The sequence below is a fragment of the Suillus clintonianus genome, assembly GCF_016758775.1.
Source record: "Suillus clintonianus strain FC179 chromosome Unknown DEU56scaffold_18, whole genome shotgun sequence".
Classification (NCBI taxonomy): Eukaryota; Fungi; Basidiomycota; class Agaricomycetes; order Boletales; family Suillaceae; genus Suillus; species Suillus clintonianus.
Window position 1 is genome coordinate 267,544 of NW_024539242.1, and position 26,072 is coordinate 293,615.

Here is a 26,072-nt window from a genome sequence, read left to right on the forward strand (position 1 = left end):
AGTGCCGATTTCTTTGGTCATGTCGTCGTCTGAGTCGTCTGGGGGAATGTGGGATGGTTCGTAGGATGCGGTCCAAAAGTTCCAGACGTGTCCTGGAGGTGCGTTCTCTTGATAATAAGAGCTCCACTGAGCTAAGTTCCAATATTTCCCGTCTCTGTCGATAAGGACGTGTTCTTTTCGTTCGTCACTCCAGATGAATCCTGGAAGTACTTTGCCGTTGGGGTCCGTGGTGCTGGTTCAGGGCGCCTGTTCGAATGAACGGCGCAGTAGAGAAGTAACTTGACCTTTTGTTACGCTCGGCGTCACAAAGACGTCTGGTATCAAAGATCCAAGTATAGTTCGATTGCACAAGTAAAGCTAGAGTCTGCAGGCCCTGGTCTGCGTAGGTCAAGTTAAGGAATACATGCGATAAGTAAAGGGTTTAAATAAGGGATGAGACGAATGTTCAAGCGGAGCTTGTAAATGAGGAACCAATCAGAAAAGAGAAAGAGAATCGTACGATAGAATATGATAGAAGGTGATGGAAATGAATAGAATATAGGAGAAAAGAGTAGAACCGTAACACGCCGCGCCAACTTGAAGACAACAGAAGAACGACTAAGTGGGCAAGTCCAAGGAGAGTGTAAGTTGGCTCTGGAGAGATAAATGCGAGAGGATGAACGTATACTCTGGCGGTTTCTGCACTCCACGAAAAACGATTTCTTTTGAATGGGAAGTTAGAGACATCAAGGAAGTCCGACGCCAATTAGGATTATTTGTGTCCCTTGATCTTATCAACTCATATGATCCTAGTCTATTCTTCGCCTTCTTCATGCACAACTTCAACGTAGAACATGCTCATTCTCTCGAGGGTCACAATCAAGGTGGGTGGGCGGTATCGCTGAAGCTGGCTCAAGTCACCCGCTATTTAAGAGATTGATTTTCCAGACACGTGACTTGACGCGTCAACGTTTAACGTGCCAAGTACGCGCAAATAACCCAGGGGTATAAATATCGGATAACCTATGCTTCGATACTCGTTATCTTGCCTCGTTTTACGCGTACACGCATTTCTTTACGAGCTTCATCAATCTCTTCACGATTACCACTTGCCAAGATGATTTATACTTCTGCTGTCTTCCACGGTACTGCTCGCGTCACCATCACCGGGCTCCTCACAGTGTCGTTCTTCAAGAAAGCTGCTGTTGACCACGCCGCCCAGGTCATTCACTCAGCGGAAAAGGTCACTATTGTCACTATTGGCCTCGCCGCTGCGGACCTCTGCCTCTCGACGGCGATCCTCTTACTTGCATCCGACAGAACTGCACGGAAACTACTTAGTGGCGACTTCAATCAGCCCAAAGACAAATCTCCATCACTCTATAGCGACAACATGCCAGAAACCTCCACGCCCCCTACTTCCCCCTCCACGGACTTCACGGACTATAGTGCACCTCTTACTGGCACCACACCAGTTCCGAGACAGAAGCGGTTCTCCGTGGAATCCCATACAACACTGGTGGCCGACGACGACGACGACGATCCCTCGGATCTCAAACAATCATTTGGCGACGAAAGCGAGGTACGAAGCTCTATCCCACTAAACATCTGAGTCATCATCTCATTTTTGAATCTTTAGGATGGCAACTTACTCCATGGAACAAAACACGCCACCCACCGAGTCGACAACTCCGATTCTCAGCTCATCCTGACCGACGGACACTGGACGACCACAGCAAACCCCGACTTCCCACTGCCTGCCTCATTGACGACGACGACGACGAGAACATCCCTCTTTCTCACTGGAAGCACACCCACGCAGTCTATCAGCCCACCGCCCAAGCCTCCCGATACGGAGCGCATCCTCAACCGGCGCCAACAACAGGTATGACATTCATCGCTCATGTAAGCACGACGCTCATCTCAGTTTCTTAGCACCGTGCCCGTTTGCGTGCTGCCCGCGCGCGTTCTTACATTGGTAAGTAATTCCTCCTGACGTCTACATCACTTATTCATATAAAATAGGCCACCTTGAGCAACTTCGTGACGAGATCCTCGTCGACCAAGTGGCTCTCGTCGATGGCTGGGCCGACGCCATGGTGAAACTCGGCCTCACTTCCATACTATCACCAGCCTCATCGCTCCCGAACACGATTTATACACACTAATCACTACTCGCATCCCGAAGACGCACATCGGCCTCCTTCGCTGTCCCCTACGACTTGGGCAAACATTGCCCACGAGGTTGAAGGCCACCGCCGGCCGCGCACACTCTATCTCTACGCGCCGCCTAGCATCTCCGCGATCTTCGATATCCGAGGTCTCCTACGACCGAATCCCGCAATCTATCGGCCTCCTTCTGTCCCCTACGACCCGGAGCTTCACCGCCCAAGAAGTTGAAGGCCGCCGCCCAGCGTTCGCGGTCCTGCACGCACATCTAACCCGAGTCTCATCTCCATGTCAAGTTCCTTTGATTTGTTTCTTTTTCTTTCTCTTTATCGGTATGTACTGAACTGCGCGCGTCATTTTTTACTTATGGACTCGTCTCTCCCATCTACGTTACGGTTTATCTCTTAACAATGTTTCCCATATTTTCGTGCATGTACGAAGACGAGTATTAGATGGTGTCGGTTCTGAATTCAAATTTCTTACTCTGCGAGGACGTGCTCGAGTTTGCTTGTGCGATGCAAGTGAAACACGTTTCGAATGGACGCGTGAAAGACCAGAGAGCCCTTCGCTCTTTATATTGATCAGAACTGTCCAGTTTTGTAGTACTTACACTCTGCGCGATCCTACCCTGGTTTGCGTTCCTCTTCGCAACGTTCAATGGACTGTAACTTCACACCCAGGGACACCCACAATTATGCAACAAGCACGGAGGGAACAAAGACGGAGAAGATTTCACGAAGCCCTGGTGCGCAAGAGGCTTTGAATTCCGAATGATTATTCCTTCGAAATCTGTTGAAACACATGTTACCGACGACTTCACAACGATATGCAAACACTACTTATACATCCATCACTGAAACAGATAGATCTCCATCACGCTGTTCCTTCTTCTCCGACATCGAATCCCCGTCTCTTTGTTCACCTCCGATGGACGGTGTAATGTTGGCGATGGGTCCACTGAACCAATGCACGCCTCCGTACACCGGACAATAATACCAGGAAATTGCCAGAAACATGGTCCCTCCGAGTACCACAACTGTATAATTCATCTGTTGCGGAGTTGTTTGCGGGGTCGCAGGAAAGAAGAAAACAGTGATCATGAAGACCATCCACGACACAGCAATCACAGCGACTGGTAAGCTCTGCACATGTACATTAGCTCAAGGATACATCACTACCGACCGACTTACCAGTTTCCCGAGAGTAAATGGACCGGGTTTAAAATCATTCTTGAACGCAAAGCGGGTGGTGATGGGCGTAATGTAAGCGACATATGATGCGGTGACAGCGATTGAGAATACAGCATTGATGGCTTCGATACTCACGAATGCCAGAAGTCCAATCGCCAGAACACAGACGGCGCCGAACCAGACTGTATTGACGGGTGTTCCCGTGTAGCGATTCATCCGGTACAAATATCGTGAAAAAGGGAGGGCTCCATCACGAGCGAATGCGAAGGTCTGGCGAGAGCCGACCAAGAGGCAGTTTGATGCCACCATGTACCTGTTCTATGATTAGGTTATGAATGCACCACATGGCGCTAAAACGTACTCCGCTGAAATAATGAGACACCACAGTCCCAAGGAAGTTCTCTGTCCGAGCGCATTGAATAAGATCTGCGCCATAGGCTGGCCTATAGGGCCATTCAAGACGCCGCTGACATCAGTGCCCATGCAAAAGGCAAGGGAGACGTTGATTCCTGGATAAGATATGTCATTAAGATCAGAGTGACATGTCATTCCACATACCCCAACCAAGGACGGCTGCCAGGGCGATGGAACTGACCTAACTGGTGTTAATGCAACAACTGGACATTTTCTAGTGTCACTCACGATTGCCCATGGTATCGCAGTAGCGGCGTTCGAGGCCTCCTCGCTCATATGGACACTAGCATCATAACCCCCTGGTGGGATAAATGGTCATGGACTAACAATTTGGGAGAAGATGGTCTAACCTATTGTATAAAGAGGAGCCATTAAGCTCAAGATAAACGCGAATCCAGATGGCCAGCCGGACACTACAACTGATCGTGAGCTGTGATTGGAATTGGATGACAAGACATACGGTTTGTGAAATCTCCTAGCGCAAAACTTGCACTATTTCGGTATTCTGGTGACGTTCCGATCGGAAGGGCAATAATGATTATGAAGCAGAGGCTGTGGAGGATTTGACGTAATGATCATGGACAAACATACAACACCTACCTCATATTCACAAACGTGTATAGTCTCTGCAGCCTTGCCAAAAATTTAGTGCCGAAACTCACGAGAATGGCATGTGAGAAAACCAAAGCTGCATATATACCGCTGTGACAACCAATATAAAGAGTATCGTGTCTGGAAGAGGACAAACTTACTAGAGCTGCCCGGTGGTAGTTGCGTATTCCTGGTCTGAGGAGGCAATACGGATTGCTGCTGTGATTTGAATCGCACAAGCCCAATTTACGGAAGCTAGCCCAATGCGTTCAGTCCAACGCGTTCAGGGGCAGGCTGTTCAAAGGTGAAATTTGTCTTACCGACTCCCGTGATAGTCTCTATTGTGTTCGAATCTGCAAATGTCAGGACTGGGATGCATATCACATCGAGATACGGGACTTACAGCCAACTATCCACGATAGAAAATTGCGACATCGTGGGGAAGCAAGCGAGTAAGTCCAATAGTATAGCTAGATTTTGTTGAGTCAAGTGTGAAACGGCGGCGGCGTCAAGAACATACACCACCTGAAGTAGGTGCTGCCGACGCGAGCTCTGCCATCGCCAACCCGATGCACATGATAAAAGGGCTAGCAATCGCCCACTGCGGAGAGAAAAAGTGAGATCTTTACAACATAGTAATCCTCACATATGACGAAAGCTTACACCCCAAACCATGGCGAAAGGCCCACCATTTGGTACGGCATAGAAGAGCACGGAGCTGAATGAATTTTTATCAGTAAAGGAACGATGTCAATAGGCTGGTGTCATAGTGGTGGCTCACACTATAGAAGGAACCACTCCTATATAACTGAACGCAAGTCCAGACACCTGTACAGCTGTTGGATTGTGTCGCATACACGAAAGAGTCTCAGGCTGACGTCGGGCTCACCTCTAGTGGAGTGAACTCCCTGCGAAACTCTTGCTTGTATCCCAGCTCAGCGAGAGTCGTCTCATCTGCGCTTGGTTGCGACTTCGAATTAGCAGAAGCTCGTATGGCCATATCGTATCGTTACAGGTGGGCGATTTCGAATGATCCTGAGATACCGCATGCATTTTAAAAGAGGCTAATACCCAACCGGGAATTACCCTCAGTATCCACATTACAACCGAGAAGCCCTGATGATGCACACAACAATCAGAATTCATAATAGAACCCCACCTGCGATCCAAACGGAAATTGAACCAAGTGATAACTGTTTATCCCAACTTGATACGGTCCGGACCCCAGCCATCTTATCTGCGCAGTCAACCTGGTTCGAACTTGAACGACCGAACAACGGCGAGGAGGCAGTAGGCCATGGGTTTCGTGCTGTACACGTGTGATGCGAGTAACAGTAGTCTCACTGTTACATGCACCAAAACTCTGCTGTTAGCGGAATAAGTACACTCACGCTAGCAGGTTTTGAAATCGTGGCCGTATTTTTCAGCAGCCTGTGGCCCTGTGTCCGAACAGTAGCGAGATATGTCTTCCCCGGTGCTTGAGTCATGGTTAAAGCGTTCTGTACTATGACTCCGAGCTAAGGTCAAGAGTAGTAAGGGATGAATAGAACGCAAGACCTTTTTGGCAGTGAACGTGTTAAAAGCACGTGGAACGTCCGATAGGCAGGCATTCCTAGACGGAACACGTTGACTGCAGTTGTGTGTGACTTATAGTTTCTGCTATGAGCATAGGTATCGACTCGGCATTTCAAGCTCAGGTAACAGACCCAACAGCGCAGGATGAGTTGGGTACTATGAAATGATACTCTGTAAAAGTTTGCAACGTTGCTTGCAGAAGGAAGGTGGGAAGAATTCGCGAGTTTCCGGATCGGTGCAATTCTACAGCGGCGAAGAACGATAACGACAACGGGAAGGCAAATTCATTAATCATCACAGTCTCTGACCCACACACGACAGAGGAGTTCAGCCGAGTCTGAGGACATGCAGTACGCATTTGATCATACATCAGATATTGGTTGCTTGTTTTTCGTACACTTATACATACATACATCTATACATTCACTTCTCACTATGCATTGCTAGTGCAAGAGACACAACATCAGTTTCCTGGATTTCCAGATGGATGGTCGACGACTGTGTCTGCATGTGTTGGAGCGCCCGTCGCGAGAGCACCTTCTAGCAAGTCCAAGGCCATGCTCGCTGAGCCCCACGACGACAAGAAGCCATACCCGGAGTGTCTAGATATGCGCATCACTAGGGTAGCATGGACAAGTGTAACATTACTTACCCGTAGTTATGCACCACAGGCACTTTACCTCGCGCAGGCGCGTCAACCCACTCGACTTCAAGTCTGATGCCACCATTTCTCCCAGGGCGCAGACCACAACCTGGCTCAATAATGATGGGACGGAGGTCCTCGACGGTGGGCTCACGGTCAACACGCGTTTGTGGAGGTGCAAGCTCTGGGGTGAGTTGCAGGGCGCGCGCAAGAATATCATCGGTTATTTCAGGACGCGGAATTGGGTACCTGTAATAACTGAGAATTTGACGAAATGATAATTTGAGATAACTACCAGTCATTGGGTACTCTTGTGCCGCCGCATAACACCTATATAAAACAGTCAGAGAACGCATCTCGTATGATTCTCAGAAAGCGCACGTCGCCATTGCTTCTTGGCATCGTATAAGTGTACGTCCCATCAGCCTCAGTCATGGTCCTCCCGAACTTGATCCAAGGAGCTCTGAGTAGTACGGTTTGCCCGCGAATCGGATGTACGTCCTTATCTTCAACGCCTCCTAGGGTCCGGGCGCCGAGACCAGCACAGACGACAATAGCATCGACGTCACGGTACGAACGGGCACCCGTGTACGGACTAGTTCCTCGCTCGAGAAGTTGACTGATGTGCTGCAGGGACACGCGCAGAATGGTCCCATTTTTCGCAAGGAAAGAAGACAGAAGCCAATTAAGGTAGACTGGGGTATTCATGGTGACTGTGCTGAATGAGAAGCCTATCTTTGCTGGACCACGAAGTTCGTTACTCTCTAGATATTTAAACTGATGCGAGTTAGAATAACGGCGACCATGAATGCGAATCTGTGTCATACATCTGGCATAAAATGAAGCCATTCGGCATCAGGGAGATCGTCTCCGTGATATTCAGTTTGGATATGCCGCAAGAAACAACCCTCGGCTGCACCACCTGGTTCTGATAACTTCCATAATGCGTGGAAGGTATCTTGATCAAGCTCTGTATGACTAGGGTGTGACGTGTATGTTCATGCAGTCAGAAAGCAGCATACTTCGTTGTCTTTGATCGTCGTAAGCATGGCTAACATGGTGTGCACCCTATAGATCATCAGCGGCCGCAAACTTGTCTGGTGAGATAACTACTTACTGCCCAGTGACTGGTGTACCTGCTTGACTTTGGATCTGTGGGGAAAGTCTCTGCAACGATTGTGACACGATAAGCGCCTTGCTCCTGGAGCTTTAAGGCTGTGGTGAGGCCGATGACGCCTGCACCAATAACGATGATCTCCTTGATCTGGTCATTGGTGACCGTAGATAGCGCCATAGCTTGACTTACAAAGACTCGGACTTTCATAGAAATGTAATGATATTACGTCAGCCATCCTTTTTCTCCGAGAGTTGCTTTTAATTCCTGTGTTCGCACTCATTTCTTCGCCACCGTGTAATGCTTCAGACTTCCAACAAACGGGCAGCTCCAGATAGACCTCATCATGAACGCCCAGCAAAGAGACTTACCACTTCATCACCAGAGGAGGGCGAAGTAGATGACTCTTCGCCACCTTCTCCGCGCCCAACAATAATTCCCCTGCCACCCAAGCCAGCTCCTTCCAAGTTCGAGACTAAGGTCAAGTTTCCTTTCAAGAAGAAAACAAACGGTCCAGATGCTCCTGGTCCATCTACTCAGAGAATTAGTCCCATGATGGACAGAAGGCATACTTCGGTCTATGAGAGATCCGAAGACGACGAGAGACGCATACGGGAGGATGACCAACGCAATGGCAGGTCCAGGCTTCACTATGACCAATCTCGCAAAAGGAGCGGCGCTCAAATAAGTGATCATTGGCAGCCTTCCTATAGTAGAGAGGGCGACCGTCGTCCCCCTGCCTGGGATCTTCCACGGGACCCTTACAGGCCTGCTCATGACACATACATCCCAGCACGGGATAGGTATGACGGTCGTGTCTATGGAAGGGAACGCGATATTTCTTCACTGTCACCTCATTCACCTGACCGCTCCCGTTCACCGTCCTCATCTTCTTCTTCACACCGAGGAAAGCACAGATTACCATCACGTCGCTCTCCATTGGTTAATTATAGTCCGCCTCGTCGTGACTATGGCGTGGACAGACTACATGATCAAAGGATGCGTGATGGGGGCTGGGAACGCGCCCGTCATGATGACCATAATCGCTGGGGGCCACCATCGGAAAATGAAAATTACTCGCGGACGGACGACCGCTATCGTCGTCCCGTGCGCCACTCGCCGCGTCGCGAACGCGAACGTTCATGGGACTCTTATGATAGGGACCACCCAAGTCACCCTGAAGGAGGACGTGATACAGATCGCGATACCTATCATACGGGGAGCCATCGCTCTGTGGCACCTCGTGCTCAAGATGATGACCGTGACGATCAGTATCGTCCTGTTTCCCCGGGTATATACCGTGACCCTTCCCCTCCGTCACCTACGGCATCAAGTCACAAACATGTTTCCCACACACCACCGCCTCCGCCTTCTTCTCCACCCCCCGTCCCAACCCCCGAACGACCCAAAGATGAAACCCTACCTCCTCACGCAGCTATCTCGATTGCAATTCCTTTGAAACGACCTCCGGCACCTAGAGACGCCCATTCTCCGTCGCCGCTTCCGCTTCCATCCGCTCATGAGGAGCCGGTGAAGGAAAAGAAGGAGACCGCAGTGGACGCGACGCCAAGACTACCACCTGTGGAGCATAAGCGGAAACGTGCCCCCGTGCAACGTACAAGAAAGCAAGAGCTAGAGGCATACGGTCACGTCTTTCTTGGTTGTGGTCAACAAAGCGACTACGACGCCACTGCGAAACTCGGCGAGGGTACTTTTGGGTATGTATCAGGCCTGTTGCACTGCTACTGAACGCGACTGCTCACCTTGCTCAGAGAGGTCCACAAAGCAGTTCATCACAGCGGGCGCCTGGTGGCTCTCAAACGTATTCTTATGCACAATGAGAAGGAGGGCATGCCCGTAACTGCCTTGCGCGAGATCAAAATTCTCAAGGCAATGAACCACCCATGCATAATCGATATCTTGGATATGTTCGTCGTCCGTAGTAAGTGCTCATACTATGTCATGCATAATCATTGACATTATGCACCAGGCAATGGAAAGAACTCGTTATCTGTTTACATGGTGTTTCCATACATGGACCATGACCTCGCTGGCCTACTGGAGAACGAGCGCGTAAAGCTACAACCCAGCCATATCAAATTGTATATGAAGCAACTTCTGGAAGGAACGGAATATATGCATCGTGTTCGTCCTCATTTTCCTTACTCGATTTTGACTCACGTCCATTCACAGAATCACATCCTACACCGCGACATGAAAGCCGCCAATCTTCTCATCGATAACAACGGCTCGCTCCGGATAGCAGATTTCGGTCTAGCGCGCGCATATGATCCGAGTGTTATCCATGGTGTTATGGATCAGCGTGGGAGAGAAAAGAAGTACACGAACTGTGTCGTGACAAGGTGGTACCGTCCTCCAGAACTACTGCTCGGCGCCCGACAGTATGGTGGAGAAGTTGATATCTGGGGCATAGGGTTTGTGGTTGTCGACATCTTTGGGGCAGCTTGTTTGAACTCCTGCTTTGCAGATGCGTTCTCGGAGAGATGTTCATGCGCAGGCCAATTCTTCCTGGATCGTCGGACATCGACCAATTGGAGAAGATTTGGCAGTTGTGCGGTACTCCGAATCAGCATACATGGCCAAATTACGATGCCCTACCAGGGTGCGAGGGCGTAAAGCGGTTCAATCAGACTTATTCCAAGAAGCTGAGAGCCGCGTATGAAAGGTCAGCTCTTGTGTGCGTAACGCTTTTAGTTTATGCTTAACTGTGTTTTGCAAGTATTGGCCCTGAGACCTGTGACCTCCTGGATAAGCTGCTTACATGCAACCCAAGGGATCGTATCACTGCCTCACAAGCCCTTGACCACGATTATTTCTGGACCGACCCACTCCCCGCTGACCCCAAAACGTGAGTATTGCTGATTTGTTCGTGCTTGTTCCGTTTCACCCTCTATCCATGCAGCCTTCCGTCATACGAAGCCTCCCACGAATTCGATAAGCGCGGGCGACGCAACAACCAGCCGCCACCAGGTATTATGCCTCCCGATGGCTACTTCAGGCCACACCCTTTGCCAAACCAGCCCCAAGGGTTCTACCCTCGTGGACCGCCGCACCGCGATGCGTTCAGGCCAGGTCCCCCACCTCCTGTCATTGTGTCTGCTTTGTTGCAGCATCAAGGCGGTGGTCACCCTCCTGGTCCTCCTGGTGGTCAGCACCCTGGTGGTCCTCATCCCGGTGGTCCGCACCCTGGGCATCCTGGTAGCCAACATCCCGGCAACCAGCCTCCACCTTTCGGACGCCCACCACCTCACGGCGCTGGGTATCCTCCCCGTGGGATACACCAACCACGTCAAGCTCCTCGTGCCATGGACCTTCCTGCTCATCTACCGCCACGACCTGTGGCTCCCATGGGCTCCGGTCCACCACCGTTTGGTGGTCGTGCCCCACGGCGGACGGGCGGAGGACGGCACGCAGGTGGAGGGAGCAACGGGACAGGCGGGGGAGGCCTACCATATTCATAACCCAACCCAACCCCTTGTTCATCTTTTTCGCACGCATCTATTGTGCTTTGTCGATCTGCGCTTTCGTGTTCTTTCATTTTTTTCTCTAGCCATACACACACAACACAACCCATTTTCGCAGATGTTACAGATAGGTGGGAGTAGAACACTTAGATGACGTGTTTGGTTGGACTGTTCACCGCACACTTCCTCAACACAGATGTAATGCATGATTAATCACCCGACTATCAATATTAAGTATGACCTTACATCAACCATCTCAAATCTTTATGAAGTGACTGGAGGCATAATTCAAACTGTCGTCTGAAATACAAATAGGCTCGCGAGTGTGTCAGTGAAAAGTCCTAGTGTAGCGTATCAATGGGCACAAAATGTACAAGAAAATCTGAGTGTGGTATCGAAAAAGAGGAAGTCGAGTAGCTACTTCTACTAGACTTGCTTAATCATATCAGCCAACTGCCTTGCGGCGTCTGAAGACAAACTGCAACGCTGCATGAGGCGGGAGGCAATATCCTTCCTCCTCAAGTTCAGATCCAAATGCTCTGGAAGTAGGTCCTTCAGTTTACGCATCAATGACACGAACCGGTTGTGACCTCCTATCCACGCTGGGTCCTGCTCGTCGGCAGTAAACTTCTCCACGAGTTCGCGGACCGTGACGCGTGATTCTTCATAATGGTCTCTATGTCGGCCATCCAATCCGTTAGCGGCAGTGATGCACGCGTGACCAGCGGCTTGGATTCCATATCTTTCGAAGATATTTTGTTGTCTCTCCCACCAGTCCTCCATCCTATGCTCTCTTTCGAGGTGCGTGAGCACGAGAACAATGGGAACCTTCTTCTCGCAGAGGAATTCGTAAAATAGTCGGTAATTGCTCTGGATTGTAGCAGTGACTCTGCCGGCACGAATGCAGAACAGAAGCAGATCAATGCCGCCTTGTCGGTCCAATTCTTTGATGAGCCTATAGGCGTTCTCGACAGAGTCGAGATAGTCGCTGACGTCCAAATGCGGCTGCTCGAGTCCGACGGTATCGAACACCGTATAAGACTTGCCATCGAAGTCGATGTTGTGGTCTTTCCACTGCATCGTACAGCGTTTCATGTCAGGAGATGTGTCTGCCACTTTTTTTCCCGCCATGAGGTTGACGATTGAGCTTTTGCCTGCCCCCGTTTCCCCAAATAGTACGATCTTTTTAGGCCCGTTGCTTTTATGCCCGTTCCCACTTGACAATGTGAAAATTAGCAAAACGTACAGCACGAGGAGCATCAGAAGACTCTGTACCTTGTGCTACACTCCTCGATGAGTTTGCAGACGGCGAGATGTGACTGGTCGTGGCGCTCCTTGAGCGTCGCGTCACCGGGCAGTGTGGTGATACATGCGTGGCCAGCAAAGGTCATCTTGTGCTCGGAGATAAACCGCTCGTTGTACTTCCACCAATCTTCCATTTCTTCTTGCATGTTTTCCAAACCTGTAACGACAAGGACGATTGGAATCCGTCCAGTAACTTCGGAACATAATTTGTAGTTGCGGCAGAGCGCCTTCATCCCTTGCGGGCCCTGCTTTGCACCCTGAACACAATATATGAGGAGATGAATGCCATCCTGCCCCATGCGCTTTTGTAGAAATTTCTTCAAAACTTTCCGGGCTTCTTCAGCGGGGACTGTGCCCTCAGAGCCCTCATTAAGACCTGCAATATAGTTCAGTGACACCCACCAATAGTGGCAACTTGTACTGACCGGCTGTATCGAAAAGCTTTACCTTCAAAATCTTGTTTTGAATCGCAATATCGTGCACGTACTCCTTGGTTCCAGGTGTACATCCCTTGGCGTCGCAGGATGTCTCTGCCATTTCTGACCCAAGGATCAAATTGATCAAGGAGCTTTTGCCAGCTCCTGTTTCTCCGAAAATGACAACATTGCAGCTGTCTGTGCAATATGAAATTTCTTCGGCATCGTTAGAATCAGCAGTACCCTGATTTTGGGCGTCAATACTTCAAGTTAACTTGATGCTGAAGAAGACGTAGACAAGACTTACGATGAGTCCTGGCCACATCGCTGTGAACTTGGAGATATCTCAACGCGAGAGAGAAAACAGTTGCCTCTTGACTTGCGTGTTCATTATAAGTGTCCTCGGACGTTTCTTCGTCTATCCTCCGAATCATTATTAGAAACAACGTCGGGGGTCCAGGCCTGTCCAGGTGCCAGATTTGAAGATCGGTTGCCGTTCAGACACATGGAAGCAGCATGTTCCGTGCATGTCACTAGCATCTGTGATTTCTGTGGTACTGGTGTCTTCATTTCAAGCTTTAACCGGTCTTGACAGTCAGCGTCTGCCACCGGATCCGAATTTGAGGCTTGAAATATGGAACCCGATGCATGAATTCAGCAAGTTGCATACATCCATGTGTTTAGGATGTTCCATTCACGACGCACGTATTGGGGCTCTCAGCTTCTTGGAGTCGGTAAATTGAGATGTGCAAAAGAGAATATCGAAGTACGCGAGGTCCGACAGACTTCGTCGGACCTTCACACCACATAAGTACAAATAGGCTCCCGGTCTTCAAGTATTATTCTTAAGTATCGACGACAACAAAATCTGTTGTGACTGCGAAAATGAGGCGTCAAGTAGTCACCGGGTCTTGTTTAATCATATATGCCAACCTTCTTGCGACTCGTCGAGACGTACCGCAACGCTTCATGAGGCGAGAGACGATACTCACCCCCTTCACACGCAAATGCCCTGCGGGTAATTCCTTCAGCTTGAGCATCAGCGACACAAAAAGATCGTCCCCTCCTATCCATGCTGGCTTCTGCCCGTTGGCAGTAAACTGCTCCACAAGATTGCGGATCGTGACTTCGTCATCACGGGTTTCGTATGGGCCATCCAATCCATCAGCGACGAAGATGCACGCGTGACCAGCGACCCGGATCCCATAACATTCGAATTTACTTTGCACTCCCTCCCACCAGCCCTCCATCCCTCTTTCGGTGTGCGTGATCACAAGAACAATGGGAACATTTCCCTTGCAAAGGTAATCGTGAAACAGCTTGTAATTGCTGTAAAGCGTAGCATTTATTCGGCAGGGGCGAATGCAGAACACAAGCAAATCAATGCCGCCTTGTCGGTCCAATTCCTTGATGAGCCTATAGACGCTGTCAACAGACTCGAGGTACTCTCTGATCGCCAGCTGCGGTTCCTCAAGTCCAATAGTATCGAACACCTTGTAAGTCTCGTCTCCGAAGTCGATGTTGTAGTCTTTCCAGTGCATCGTACAACGTTGCAGGTCAGGAGACACGACTGCCACCTCCTTTCCCGCCAAAAGGTTGACGAGTGAACTTTTGTCTGCCTCCGTCTCCCCAAAGAGCACGATGTTTTTAGGCTTGTTCCTTTCGGGCTCGGTTCTGTGGGGCGCGGTCCTTTTTCTCTTGTTGAACAAGTTCCTTTTAGGAACGTTCCTCTTCCTTTTGGGTCCGTTCCTCCTGGGCCCGTTCCTACTCAACAGATTAAAGATAGAGCAAAAAGGGTATCTGGAAGCACCGCACCTCGAATGACACTCCCAAATAAGCTTGCGGACGGCGAGGTATGACTGGTCGTGGCGCTCCTTGAGCGTCGCATCTTCGGCCAGTGTCATGATGCATGCGTGACCAGCAAAGGTCATGCCGTGCTCTAAGATGAACCGCTCGTTGTTCTCCCACCATTTCTCCATTTCTGGTTCTATATATTCCAAACGTGTGACGACGAGGACGATTGGGACTCTTTTCTTAACTTCGGAGATACATAGTTGGTAGTTGCGGCACAGGGCTTTGATGGCTTCCGTGCCCTTTTTCTTGCCATCAACACAGTACATGACAAGATGGATGCCATCTTGCTGCGTAAGCCTTTGAAGAAGGTCCTTTAAAAGTCTCCGAGCTTTCTTGTCGGGGACTTTGCCATGAGAGCCCTCACCAAGACCTGCTATCTAATTCAGTAACACCCGCCAAGAGCAGCGCCCTGCACCTACCGGCTGTATCGAAAAGCTTTACCTTCAAGGTCTTGCTTTGAATCGCAAGGTCGTGCAAGTACTCCTTGGTTTCATCTGTACATCCTTTAGCGTCGGAGGATGTCGGTGCGATTTCTGGCCCAATGATTAAATTGACTAAGGAGCTTTTGCCAGTTCCTGTTTCTCCGAAAATGACAACATTGCATGTATCTGGTGAAGCTTCCTCGACATGGCTGGAGCCAGCGGCACCCTGATTTTGGGTGTGAAGGTTTTATGCTGAGGAAGAGCTAGACGCGACTTACGGTAGATGATCCTGGCCACATCATTGCAAACTTGAAGATGAGTCAACTCGAGAGAAGAAAACCAGTAAAGGCTCGTCACTAGTTTTCATGCAACCCCCAATTTTTTATTAGGGCGGCCAGGCGCCAGATTCACTGAAGATCGGCCAGACACATGGTTTCAGCATGTTCCACGTGTAAAGAGGTGTGAAGCTTAGCTTCAACACCGATTTAAACCTTGAAATGTCGACTCCAACGCATGAGCGTTGCGGCGGTTACTACATGTAGGTCACTGCACAGGTGCCGGCCAGGGCAAGCTGACTAACCCTTACGCGGTGCACGTGTGGTTTGCTATTACGTGCCATCAGTCTCTGTCTCCTGTCGCGCAGTCAACTGCTACGATGTCGCCTCTTCAGTACTTTCCTCCCTGGCCCTCGAATTGTTGAATCGGCTCAAAATCTAACGCGGTGATGCGACGAGGCTTTTCAAGTTGGGAGCTCGAGACGCGATGTAGATCTTGTGGGCAACGGCTTGCATGTTCCAGAATTGTTCCAGAACGAGACAAGTCTAAGAGGGGTGTATGAGGCTATATGAGAATACACGGAGATTGGTGAACACGTACAGATGCTGATGAGTAATTGGGATGGTGAATGGTGAGCAAATTTGTAGGCGTTTCATTCAATGCGTCATCTTGTCCGAGTGGAGTTGGTGAGTCGTGTACACTGCAATCTTCGAGAAAATAATTATCACAGTCACCTGCAGTACTGCAGGGTCAATTTATCGCACGGATATCTGTGGTGTGCAACAAGTCGGCGGAGAGAAGACTGAGCACTTAGAGAGGTGTGTGAAAGCCCTTTTCAAAATTGTATTAACAGGTGTCGCGTTGGCTCCCGCACGGTTCTTCGGTTAAAGATAGAATTTGAATGTTCGTTGGAATGGTATGCAGGAATGTGATTTTGTAATCTATCGTTTTTCAATGACTTCAATACAGGCCATTCAGACATCCAGCTCGCGACCTCACAACATTCGAGCGCTGCCTCACCAACGCAAGTACTTACGTGTGTAAGACAATTCCAACCAAGATTGCACATGTGCATTAGCCAACTTATTTCGCCAAGGTGTGACGATCGCGCTTCACTTGCGTGTTCCACCACAAGTATTTGGCTCTATTTGGTGCGCATTAAATGCACCCATCCTACCCCCTTGCCTACCCCTATAAACTCTCTGAGCACTAGTTTCCGACATATATACAAGCCTTTCTTCAATGGTAGGTCTATCGTTCCATTGAATTTGGTACATTAGGCTCAAGATGAGGCTTGAGATGACATGACCCAAATAATACTTCATGCAGCATTTAACATCAGACAAGAGACATGTGCCGGGGCGTAGGTCAGATGATACGAGCGACCGCATCATGTTGACTTCGGCGGCGTCTGATCACCGTCTGGAGTCAGGGTCAACCATAATAATGCATGTACGTATACTTGTTTGTCTATGTGTACTACCCAGGATTCAGCTCTACTTAATTGTTTACTTATCAATGATAAAGAGGGAACGACTCTTTTCCTTCTATTTGGACCACCTACGTTCAATTACATTCCCACCGACATGCCGCACTGGACTGCTCTAGTCGCAGAGAAGAAGCAAAGGCAGCTAGAATCCATTCCACAGGAGTGGATTGTGACTCCACCTCCAGACTCTACTCTGGACGTGACTGAATTTCCAGAGACGTGTGGCCTTCTAAACGCAAGAGAAATTGAGATCACCAATACTTCAGTGCAGGTTTTGTTAGAGAAACTTGCACGTGCGGAATGGACAGCCGTAGATGTGACCACTGCGTTCTCCAAGAGGGCCATTATTGCCCATCAACTTGTAAGCGGAATTGCGAGGCAACTTTGCTTGACGATATTGTGTTAACCGGCCAACGAGGTCCATTGCTTGACAGAAATATTTGTTGATCGTGCGTTAGCCCGAGCGGCCGAACTTGATGATCACTTGAAGAAGACAGGGAAGGTCGTTGGTCCCCTTCACGGCCTGCCAATTTCTCTGAAGGACCAACTATGTATCAAGGGACTGGAAACCACTATTGGTAAGTAACAATCCTGGCGTACTAGTAGGCCTGACGCACTGTGATTCACCATGTCTTAGGGTATGCTTCGTTGATTGGGCAGTACGCAGATAAAAACGCAGTGTTGGTCGACGTTCTAATTGAGTGCGGAGCCGTGCCATTTGTTCGCACTAACGTTCCGCAGACACTTGCGGTGAGCGCACTCTCCAGATGGGTGTTACTCGTGTGCTAGCAGCATCTTCAGTGGCCAGAATCCTTCAATTATGTCTTCGGCCGGACAACTAACCCATACAACCGCTCCCTGACCTCGGGTGGGTCATCAGGAGGAGAGGGTGCATTGATCGCCCTCAAAGGAAGCCCACTGGGAGTTGGTTCTGATCTCGGAGGGTATGAAAGGGATTAAGAAATGTCAATGATGGCCTTCTGACGGCCTCCTGATAGCTCTATTCGTATCCCCTCTGCATTCTGTGGCTTATACGGCCTGAAACCGTCATACGGGCGTGTACCGTACTCTGGTACCCGCGGCACACTTGAGGGCCAAGACTCGCTTGTCCCCGTGCTTGGTCCCATGACGAACAGCGTCGTCGGGGTCAAAGCTTTCATGAAAGCTGTCGTGAACGCTAAACCATGGCTCAAAGATCCTCTTGTGGTTCGGAAGAAATGGGACGAGGACGAGTACAATCTTGCGGACCATGGCTTTGGCAAGGATTTGTGCTTTGCAATCATGTGGGACAATGGTGTCGTTGTTCCCCACCCACCTATCAGGAGGGCTCTGGAAATCACTAAAGCAGCTCTCCAGAAGGCGGGCCACAAAGGTTTTTATCGTCAGCTCCTCTTCTAAAATGTGCTCAATTAATTGTAGTCGTTGACTGGAAACCCATCAAGCACAGAGAGCTTGGAGATATAACGGCAAGCAATATCTTTTAGTGTGCCTGTCTATTGACTCAGTAGCACCATGCAGCGAGGCATCATGAACGCTGCTTCTGCCGAGGAATTCATGATCACGACCTCTGTCACAGGGGAGCCATTAATCACCACAATGGAACTGGACGACGCAGATACTGCTGTAGCAACTTTCCGTCCGCAGAATGATGGTCTGACCGTATACCAGCTCTGGCAAGTGCAGAAGCTGCGTCAAAATATCCGGATGGAATATTTAGACCACTGGGAAGCAACTGTGTCAGAGACTGGGACAGGACGGCCTGTCGACGCCATCATCTGTCCGGCCGCACCGTTTGTGGCAACTCCCCATGGGAAGAACAGGTCAGTGTCCTGTAATTGCGAAATGTTGAGCTCAGGTCAATGAGAGGCAATGGGCAGGTACGTCGACTACACCATCGTTTGGAATGCGCTCGACTATCCCGCTGCCGTTTTCCCTGTGACAACTGTCGACTCCACTCTCGATGGCAAGGCGCCCCCTCATGGTTTCTACGACGACTTCGATAAGGACATCTACGAAATGTGTGAGTATGGTGCCAGCACTGAACGACCTCTCTGTACTTGATATCTGATGCCTTGTCATCGATGATTCAGACGATCCGGAGAAATTCAAGAATGCCCCTGTTTGTTTGCAACTTGTCGGTCGGACTTTGGAAGAAGAGGCGGTTATAAGAATGACAGAAATTGTCGATGCAGCGGTTGCAGCTGCCAAGTAAATCCAATGTAAACCTATCGAAACGCAGAAATACTGGTTATGAATTCATGACGAATAAATCGTGTACATTGCCACTGTTGAACGGAACCCTCGGAACAATCCACGCATGTTAACCTCAACATATTTTGTGGGCCCGTGCACATGGAACATCATAAGCGGATACACACCTTCGGATCCCATACCATCTAGCTCGTCGTCGTCCTGCTCCAGCTTCTCCTGCCCCGCGGCCTCCCTCAGACTGCTGATGATCACCGTGTTCACTGTTGTCAACGGTAAGTCCATGACAAAATTGCCGTACGCCACTATCTTGAACGTGGTAAGTACAGCTGGAAATTTAATAACCTCCATTGATCATGTCATCGCGGGGACAAAACTAGTACTGTCTCCTCACAAAAGAAGGAAGACAGTCGTTCCATTGAAGTCAGAGAATATAGGTACCAGTGACGGAAATACCCCAGAATCACATGTACGTGCATATTCATAGCGCTAAATGAAGATTGGAATTGGACATGCTGCTCAATAAATGCGAACATATTAGTATGGAACACACCGCCTCGACCATCCATGCTCCTCCCGTGTCGGGATACCGTACGCGGAGAAATCCGCATTTCATTATACACAGCAGATCCACGAGGATAGACGCACTGCCTTTTATCTTCCGCTTGATGTTGGCTTGATGAGATAACGTTCAGATATCCATATGGCATGCCAATGATGCCATAACCATTGTCCTTCAAATCTCCGCTCACGACCAAACCAAGATTCAGCACACTCTCCGATATCAAATTACAAACACGCCATCCGCTCTCGACCGTAGACGGCCTTATCTTCCCGCTGCTTGTGAGAGAAAGAATGGCATCGCGAGGAATGGCCGTGATGCAGCGGAGGTAGAAGCTGGGAAGTGCGATACTAGTATTCCGTCCTGTAAGTACGAGTTGATAGGAAGCAGGAAAATCGAAATGAAGAGTATGTATAATGGCCCTGATGTGCTGGGCTTGAACCACGGGCAGACGACGCCACGGTGCCCGTGCCATGTCCTCCTACATAGATAATCGAAACAGATGAGCTTCCAACATGTCCACTTACCCTCAAAATCGGATCTCGCAAAGCCCAAAACAAATTAGTTGCCGACTTGCTGTAGTGTGTATTGAAATGGCGGTCGATGCTGCCTGTGCCAAAGTCTGTTGATGAGATCTTGGTGGGTGGTCTTAATGCGGGTGGCAAAGACAGCGGCCGAGTCGAGTCATTAATGCCAACATAACGAACCTCTCGTGATTGATCAAAATGTCGCGTTATTCTGACTTCTGATACATTCTGCCATGGCAATACCTCTAGTGGTGGACTCGCATTGGGCAAACTCACCTCGCTGCAGGAGATTGCAAGTGATGGCTCTGGGCTCTGGGCTAGTGATGGATCACAAGAGTTTTATCTCGTCTGGTATAATTGAACCCACAACTTGAGGCCCAGGCACGCAATCACAACAAGTATCTGATCATGATGCGAGTCGGAGTCAGTACTATCCACGTGTATCCAGCTCACCATATGTCAACATTCGCCCTTCCAAGTGCCAGTAAGACCATTACGGATGAGTCCAGGTGAGTTCGTCGTTCAGAAAGGTAAGCAGTAAACGAGGTTGTGTCACGAACCCTGTCTTTTGTCTCAGTTCATGCCCTTGGCAAACCATGACTCAGCAAACTCCCCGATATCAAATCCAAATAATCCAACCATCGCGGTTTGCACCAAATTGGGGCCCAAGTCATTCCCACCCATTCCGCTGGCAGACTTCCTTATCCCACCACCCGCCCTGATCATGTTCTCGACAAATTGGGGCACACACAAACCAAACCATACCGCGACCCAGACAAACCCCAAGGCTCGCGTCCATATGCTATCCTTGACTCCCAGGCGTCTTGCGATCCGGATGAACGCGTCTTCAAGGGTGATAACGACTGCTTGCGAGAGAAAAAATGGCAGCGAGAAAAACGGCCGTGGTGCAGCGGAGGTGGAAGATCCGGAGAGCGCAATGTCCCCTCCTGTATGTACGAGGCCCGAGAATAGGAACGCAACGTAAATCTGTGCGTACGATGATCCTGATGTACCGCGCTTGAACCCAAGGACAGACGATGTCGCTTTACCAAGAGGGGCGAGGAACTAGCACGAATACACGTTTTCAGCCAAGATACGTGCAGACTTGGTCAAGCGCGCTCACCCATTTCAAGGTCTGATGCCACGTCCTCCTATATAGAATATCAGGAAAACCGAAAAAACAAGCTGCTCAGTACATGTTCACTTACCCCCAAGCTCGCCGAATAGTATACGCATCTCGCCAAGACCCAAACAAGTCAGGCCACATTCTCGGCTCGTTCAATCCGAGCGCAACACTCCCCGCTGCTATTGCGAAGTAGCCAGCATTCAAGCCCCAGTATGTCAGCCCGATGAATGCAGTGGTGTCAGCACACCGCGCAACATAGCTTCGCGTCTGAATCTCGACCGTGGGCGATGAAAACGCAGGGTTGTACCAAACATACAGCCTCGCGACTTCGAAGAGGATTGCGTGGCAGACAGCACGCAAGGTGGAGCTGAGGACGAACAAGTGTCTGGGTTGTCGTGGGGCAGCAGGAACGTTTTTCACCTAGCAATCAAGAATGGGGTGAGCCAGTCTAACTGCAGAGATTGTAAACCACGTACCTGATAGTTCCATCCGACCCCCCGCGGGGATTGCATGACATGCGCGACGTGAAGAATCCTTTTCCACCAACTTTTGTGCACTTTTTCGTTCCCCTTGTCTTCAATTGTGAAATTCTCCAATGGCCTCCCCAGCAAGAGCAAATAAAAGCTGTTCATGGCATAGCACGCGATGGTGGACCCTAGCATATAGTCTACGTAGCCAATGCCAGTGTCAATGTTCAAGCTCACAAACACGCTCGGGCTGATAATGAGTGAGCAAATCAAGGCGAGGGCGAGGGCACCAAATAAGTTCCATGGAGGTGATGGGTTGAGGAGGAGCAAAATCTGTAAGGTGATCAAGGGGAGTTGTATGATAATAATGTAAGGCGTCACACGCATTTTTCGATAGGTTGGATATCGGACGAGAGGGTGTTGATGTACCATCATACTGTATACTAACCGGAGAAACTCATCTCCAGGAATCCAGGACGGGCACCATCCTCCATCAGTGATCCAACAACTTTACCCGGAGTTCCTTGGAAGTGAATTGTAATTGCAATGCCATATCATCGTCGCTATTACGTCTCCCTGACTCTTCGATGTTCTTGTTCCTTGGATTTTCGACCCATAACTCGTATCGCTCTAATCACAATACCGCGAGTTTGACATGGTGAGAGTACATAGTATTGGCCCGGATACGGTCTGGTATCACCTCCTTGAGCTGACGCGGGCTTGCATGTCCGAGATCGCGAGGAGAAAACTGCGAGCAAGACGGACATTTAGATGGTCAAATGTTAATGTTGAAGCGGCCTCAGATGTGCGAACTTGCCAGTATGCGAACGATCCGTATGGTGATCATAATTAATTTCAAGAGACAAAAGTACTCACTGACAGCCAGTGTGAGCCCTTGAAGCTTGAAATTACCAACATCATCGAATCCATGCATCATGGGGCTAGTGCCATGACTAACTTAATCACAAGATAGAAATAACGCCTTTACTGGTCTATATGCAGTGCTGGTCACCATGCGGAAATGTCGCTGGAAATAGGAGGGTGGGTTTCAACTTGAGCGCTCTTGAGCGGCAATCAAGTTGACAGCGGGTGGGTGATGGATAATCCAGCGAGGTTTTTTGGCGGCCGGGTCAAAAGTCTGGAATGATAGGTACGCACGCAGCATGCAAGTAGTACATAGCCTGGTCTGGAAGATTTGAATGTGCGGTCAACGGACGCCAAGATAAATGTGGAGGAACATGCATGTGGAGGAACAACATGTGAAATGCACTTGCGCAAACTTTTGCTTGTGATAAACCATTGCGTACTGTCAATGTGTGCAACTGAAAATTGAGATTCCCGCATACGCGTAATTTCATCGTGAATTGATTGTGATGCTAAATGCTCATGCTAATAGCAGTGCGTAACAAATACAGTAAACTATTAAACGTCACCAAGAGCCAGAAAAATGAACAAAGCTTGAAAACGTGCCTTCGCCCCCCTTAGGCATCACCCTTTTCAAGCGACTCCTTGTCGTCTATCTTCTGTTGTGCAAGTACTTCTGCCAAGTCCTTCTTGCCCACGGACCTCGACACAGCCCAGGCGCTGTACTCGTGGCCCTGTGCGAACACGTCCTCGATCTCCTCCAGCGAGCGCTGTGCGGTCTCGGGGAAGCAGAAGAAGAAATGGATGCAGGCTGCGAAGTTGAACGTCCCGAACACGAAGTATGTCTTCCACTGGATGTAGGTCAACATAGGAGGTGCAGCCCAAGCTAAAGCGAAGTTGAACAGCCAGTTCGTGGCTGTGGAGAGGGAGACGGCCTTGGCCCGTACACGCATGGGGAAGATCTCAGCAGGGTAGGTCCAGGAGGCGGGACCCATCGTAATGGCGAAGGAAGATACGAAGCAGTAGGAGCACACAATTATGGCTCTTGTGGCAGCGGGATTGTTGATTACGACCCATGCAGCTGATTAAGGAAAAAGGTAGGCATCACAGAGAGTTAAGGAGTTCAACGTTGAACTTACAAGCACCATTGAGAGTTCCCCATTGGCCGAAGCGGGCCTGGAGACCACCGACAAGGTAGAGCCAGAAACCCATGATGAGACAGCCGTACATAATCATCGGGCGGCGTCCCCATCTGTCGATGTAAATGATCGCAGGAACTAAAATTCCAAGGTCATCACAATCATTGTCACCAATTAAAGTGAATCGATCTTACCAGTGAAGGCGACGTTAAGGACATATTGTACAGAGTCTGCAATAAGATTCGCGCGACGACCAGTAAGACCAGCACCCTCGAAGACGTAGACGACATAGTACCTGTTTTGGGTGTGAATACGAAGCGAGTGACCAAAGGCCGGAGAGGGACTCACATCATAACATTCATACCAGTAAGCTGAGACCACATCTGGAGACTGGAGCCAAGGACGACACGGCGCGCCACACCAGGCTTGAGGAGATCTGACCAGGCCTTGGCGCCTTCAGTTCGCTCGAAGTAAACCTGTTGCTTAATTTCCTCGAACTCGAGAACGACGAGCTCATCCTGCTGGTTGCCTCCGCCGTGGAGATCAGCAAGAATCTCCAAAGCCTCTTCCTCGCTGTAAGAAGTATGAGATTGATGATTAGTATATTTCAAAAGGACGCGCACCGGTTATGATCGACGAGCCAACGGGGAGATTCGGGGAATAGGAGCATACCGAGAGAAAGAACAATAGCGGGGATCATCTGGAGACCCCATGGGATACGGAATGAAGCAGCGCCGTTCATGTACGAACAACCGAACTGAACAAAGTACTGAAGCAAGATACCCCAAGTGATAGACCATTGTTGGAAGGAAACCAGGCGACCACGGATAGCAGGTGCAGCGATCTCGGATTGATAGACAGGGACAACGGTAGAAGATATGCCGACGGAGTAACCAGATATGACACGGCCAACCACGAGCATGCCACGGTTCTAAAGCGGCATCTTAACAGCGAAACAATGGTATGATAGGATGATACACTCACGACTGACGCGCACTGGAGAATAGAGCCAATGACCCAGAAAAGACCAGCAAGGATGATCGTCTTTTTACGCCCAAGCTTGTCACCAAGGTAGGTGACAGAAAGGGCTCCAACGAGGGACCCAGCGGGCATAGAAGCAACGATAGCACCCTGTGCATTGGCAGTAGGCTACACGAAATTCACATAAATCACATGCAAGAGGTTATCGATAAATCAAACATACATTGTTGAAAGTGTTCGCGTAAGCGGGGTTCTGTCCAGGTATCATGCATTAACATCGTCGAAATGAAATCAGGCGTGGATGATCATGGGCTCACATTCAACACTGCGGACATGGAAGATATATCCAGACCGAAGAGGCCTCCACCGATACATGCGAATGTACCGACGATATACTATCATCAAAAATATCAGAATGCGTCCAAGGATGAACACTTGTTGTGCTACTCACTGGATTCGAGGCAATACGTGCGCTATACTGTTGAACATATTCAGCACTCAATAGTCAAGGGATCGAAACAAAGTGCAACTTACACCTTTGCCCATAGTGACGGATGGGGGTGTGGACAAGTGAAGAAGGGAATCACTTGAGGTACTTCGGGACCCAGGGCTGCGTTATTATATGCAGCATCAGGGCACCGACCGCATGGATCTTGTGGGGCTCAATTTGAACGGGCAAAAATTGGAACGTGAGTCATGAGACCGTAATAATGCTAACGCCATCAAACATGTAGTCACCTGTCAAGGCAACTTGTCATTAAGCGTGAACTCAGAGAACCAGGCCAGCGCTCAATGTACGGATTTGGCCACAACACCGTATGGCATGTATCATAGGGCATTCGATATCACGGAACCATTTGTATAAGTAAACTGGGCCGAATCAAGTCCGCCCGTTCGCCCGCAATATTGCAATGAAACGCGGAGAATGCGGGGCGAGCCGAACAATGTAACAAAGTACAACAGCTAGCGCGTTTTGATGGATTGATGGAATGGAGTTAAGTGTGCCCCTGGTCCCAAATCTAGGGAGACACGCTGGCTCCAAACTAACGACTCACATCTAGTCACATCTCGGCCTCACTTCGGAACTCAGGTTGAAAATTTTATTCCTTGTGCTGGCTTCCCATGTAAAATAAGAATTGTATATTTAAAATTTGGACATAGGAAGCAAAGTACTTAGTAAACCGGTCATTGCTTCCCGATTTCTCAAGGATAAATGGCATGTAAAAACGAGTTTACCACCAGCGATTGTCCAGCGTAACCGCCGGCTCAGATCACT

At 49.5% G+C, this 26,072-nt stretch overlaps 11 protein-coding genes across 11 annotated transcripts; 4 read left to right on the forward strand and 7 right to left on the reverse strand.

Moving 5' to 3' along the window:
• Positions 1-1,017: 1,017 nt before the first annotated feature.
• Positions 1,018-2,438, forward strand: DEU56DRAFT_789327 (uncharacterized protein). The gene is made up of 3 exons (XM_041352526.1): positions 1,018-1,561; positions 1,619-1,864; positions 1,915-2,438. Exons 1-3 carry the CDS (start codon positions 1,097-1,099, stop codon positions 1,963-1,965), a joined length of 762 nt encoding a protein of 253 aa, XP_041211013.1. The 5' UTR covers positions 1,018-1,096; the 3' UTR covers positions 1,966-2,438.
• A 511-nt stretch (positions 2,439-2,949) lies between these two features.
• Positions 2,950-5,343, reverse strand: DEU56DRAFT_934620 (amino acid/polyamine transporter I; the record flags this gene model as incomplete). The annotated part of the gene is made up of 15 exons (XM_041358775.1): positions 2,950-3,290; positions 3,339-3,651; positions 3,700-3,847; positions 3,897-3,933; positions 3,981-4,051; positions 4,103-4,165; positions 4,213-4,304; positions 4,353-4,454; positions 4,505-4,598; positions 4,664-4,696; positions 4,747-4,813; positions 4,864-4,944; positions 5,007-5,061; positions 5,125-5,171; positions 5,233-5,343. The coding sequence occupies 15 exons, from the start codon at positions 5,341-5,343 to the stop codon at positions 2,988-2,990; spliced, it is 1,617 nt and encodes a 538-aa protein (XP_041211014.1). The 3' UTR covers positions 2,950-2,987.
• A 741-nt stretch (positions 5,344-6,084) lies between these two features.
• Positions 6,085-7,856, reverse strand: DEU56DRAFT_789343 (uncharacterized protein; the record flags this gene model as incomplete). Its single annotated transcript, XM_041352527.1, has 7 exons — positions 6,085-6,520; positions 6,571-6,810; positions 6,857-6,891; positions 6,943-7,338; positions 7,389-7,531; positions 7,584-7,629; positions 7,679-7,856. Coding segments are annotated over 7 exons (1,177 nt in total), but the record flags the coding sequence as incomplete, so codon positions are not given.
• Positions 7,857-7,875: 19 nt separating this feature from the next.
• On the forward strand, positions 7,876-11,442 carry DEU56DRAFT_789348 (kinase-like domain-containing protein). Its single transcript, XM_041352528.1, has 7 exons — positions 7,876-9,393; positions 9,448-9,617; positions 9,666-9,820; positions 9,869-10,110; positions 10,164-10,361; positions 10,416-10,544; positions 10,599-11,442. The coding sequence occupies exons 1-7, from the start codon at positions 7,976-7,978 to the stop codon at positions 11,155-11,157; spliced, it is 2,871 nt and encodes a 956-aa protein (XP_041211016.1). The 5' UTR covers positions 7,876-7,975; the 3' UTR covers positions 11,158-11,442.
• An 8-nt stretch (positions 11,443-11,450) lies between these two features.
• DEU56DRAFT_196691 (P-loop containing nucleoside triphosphate hydrolase protein) lies at positions 11,451-13,307 on the reverse strand. The gene is made up of 4 exons (XM_041345023.1): positions 13,189-13,307; positions 12,891-13,125; positions 12,436-12,841; positions 11,451-12,376 (listed from the first exon to the last, which is right to left on the reverse strand). Exons 1-4 carry the CDS (start codon positions 13,204-13,206, stop codon positions 11,587-11,589), a joined length of 1,449 nt encoding a protein of 482 aa, XP_041211017.1. The 5' UTR covers positions 13,207-13,307; the 3' UTR covers positions 11,451-11,586.
• Positions 13,051-13,627, forward strand: DEU56DRAFT_789354 (uncharacterized protein; the record flags this gene model as incomplete). The annotated part of the gene is made up of 2 exons (XM_041352529.1): positions 13,051-13,125; positions 13,189-13,627. The coding sequence occupies exon 2, from the start codon at positions 13,409-13,411 to the stop codon at positions 13,622-13,624; it is 216 nt and encodes a 71-aa protein (XP_041211018.1). The 5' UTR covers positions 13,051-13,125; positions 13,189-13,408.
• On the reverse strand, positions 13,628-15,727 carry DEU56DRAFT_789356 (uncharacterized protein). Its single transcript, XM_041352530.1, has 4 exons — positions 15,436-15,727; positions 15,155-15,383; positions 14,697-15,105; positions 13,628-14,645 (listed from the first exon to the last, which is right to left on the reverse strand). Exons 1-4 carry the CDS (start codon positions 15,457-15,459, stop codon positions 13,775-13,777), a joined length of 1,533 nt encoding a protein of 510 aa, XP_041211019.1. The 5' UTR covers positions 15,460-15,727; the 3' UTR covers positions 13,628-13,774.
• Positions 15,728-17,019: 1,292 nt separating this feature from the next.
• Positions 17,020-19,195, forward strand: DEU56DRAFT_883671 (general amidase; the record flags this gene model as incomplete). Its single annotated transcript, XM_041356143.1, has 9 exons — positions 17,020-17,283; positions 17,341-17,500; positions 17,560-17,672; positions 17,724-17,866; positions 17,921-18,294; positions 18,342-18,405; positions 18,431-18,748; positions 18,800-18,942; positions 19,013-19,195. The coding sequence occupies 9 exons, from the start codon at positions 17,020-17,022 to the stop codon at positions 19,132-19,134; spliced, it is 1,701 nt and encodes a 566-aa protein (XP_041211020.1). The 3' UTR covers positions 19,135-19,195.
• A 7-nt stretch (positions 19,196-19,202) lies between these two features.
• On the reverse strand, positions 19,203-20,483 carry DEU56DRAFT_196607 (uncharacterized protein). Its single transcript, XM_041345022.1, has one exon. The coding sequence runs from the start codon at positions 20,165-20,167 to the stop codon at positions 19,490-19,492; it is 678 nt and encodes a 225-aa protein (XP_041211021.1). The 5' UTR covers positions 20,168-20,483; the 3' UTR covers positions 19,203-19,489.
• A 309-nt stretch (positions 20,484-20,792) lies between these two features.
• DEU56DRAFT_732315 (membrane bound O-acyl transferase family-domain-containing protein) lies at positions 20,793-22,199 on the reverse strand (the record flags this gene model as incomplete). The annotated part of the gene is made up of 4 exons (XM_041348263.1): positions 20,793-21,284; positions 21,343-21,370; positions 21,428-21,765; positions 21,822-22,199. 4 exons carry the CDS (start codon positions 22,197-22,199, stop codon positions 20,793-20,795), a joined length of 1,236 nt encoding a protein of 411 aa, XP_041211022.1.
• An 893-nt stretch (positions 22,200-23,092) lies between these two features.
• Positions 23,093-25,527, reverse strand: DEU56DRAFT_789380 (general substrate transporter). The gene is made up of 11 exons (XM_041352531.1): positions 25,331-25,527; positions 25,248-25,274; positions 25,114-25,191; positions 25,020-25,049; positions 24,800-24,964; positions 24,439-24,746; positions 24,164-24,388; positions 24,010-24,110; positions 23,816-23,953; positions 23,283-23,757; positions 23,093-23,231 (listed from the first exon to the last, which is right to left on the reverse strand). Exons 1-10 carry the CDS (start codon positions 25,340-25,342, stop codon positions 23,294-23,296), a joined length of 1,548 nt encoding a protein of 515 aa, XP_041211023.1. The 5' UTR covers positions 25,343-25,527; the 3' UTR covers positions 23,093-23,231; positions 23,283-23,293.
• Positions 25,528-26,072: the final 545 nt, after the last annotated feature.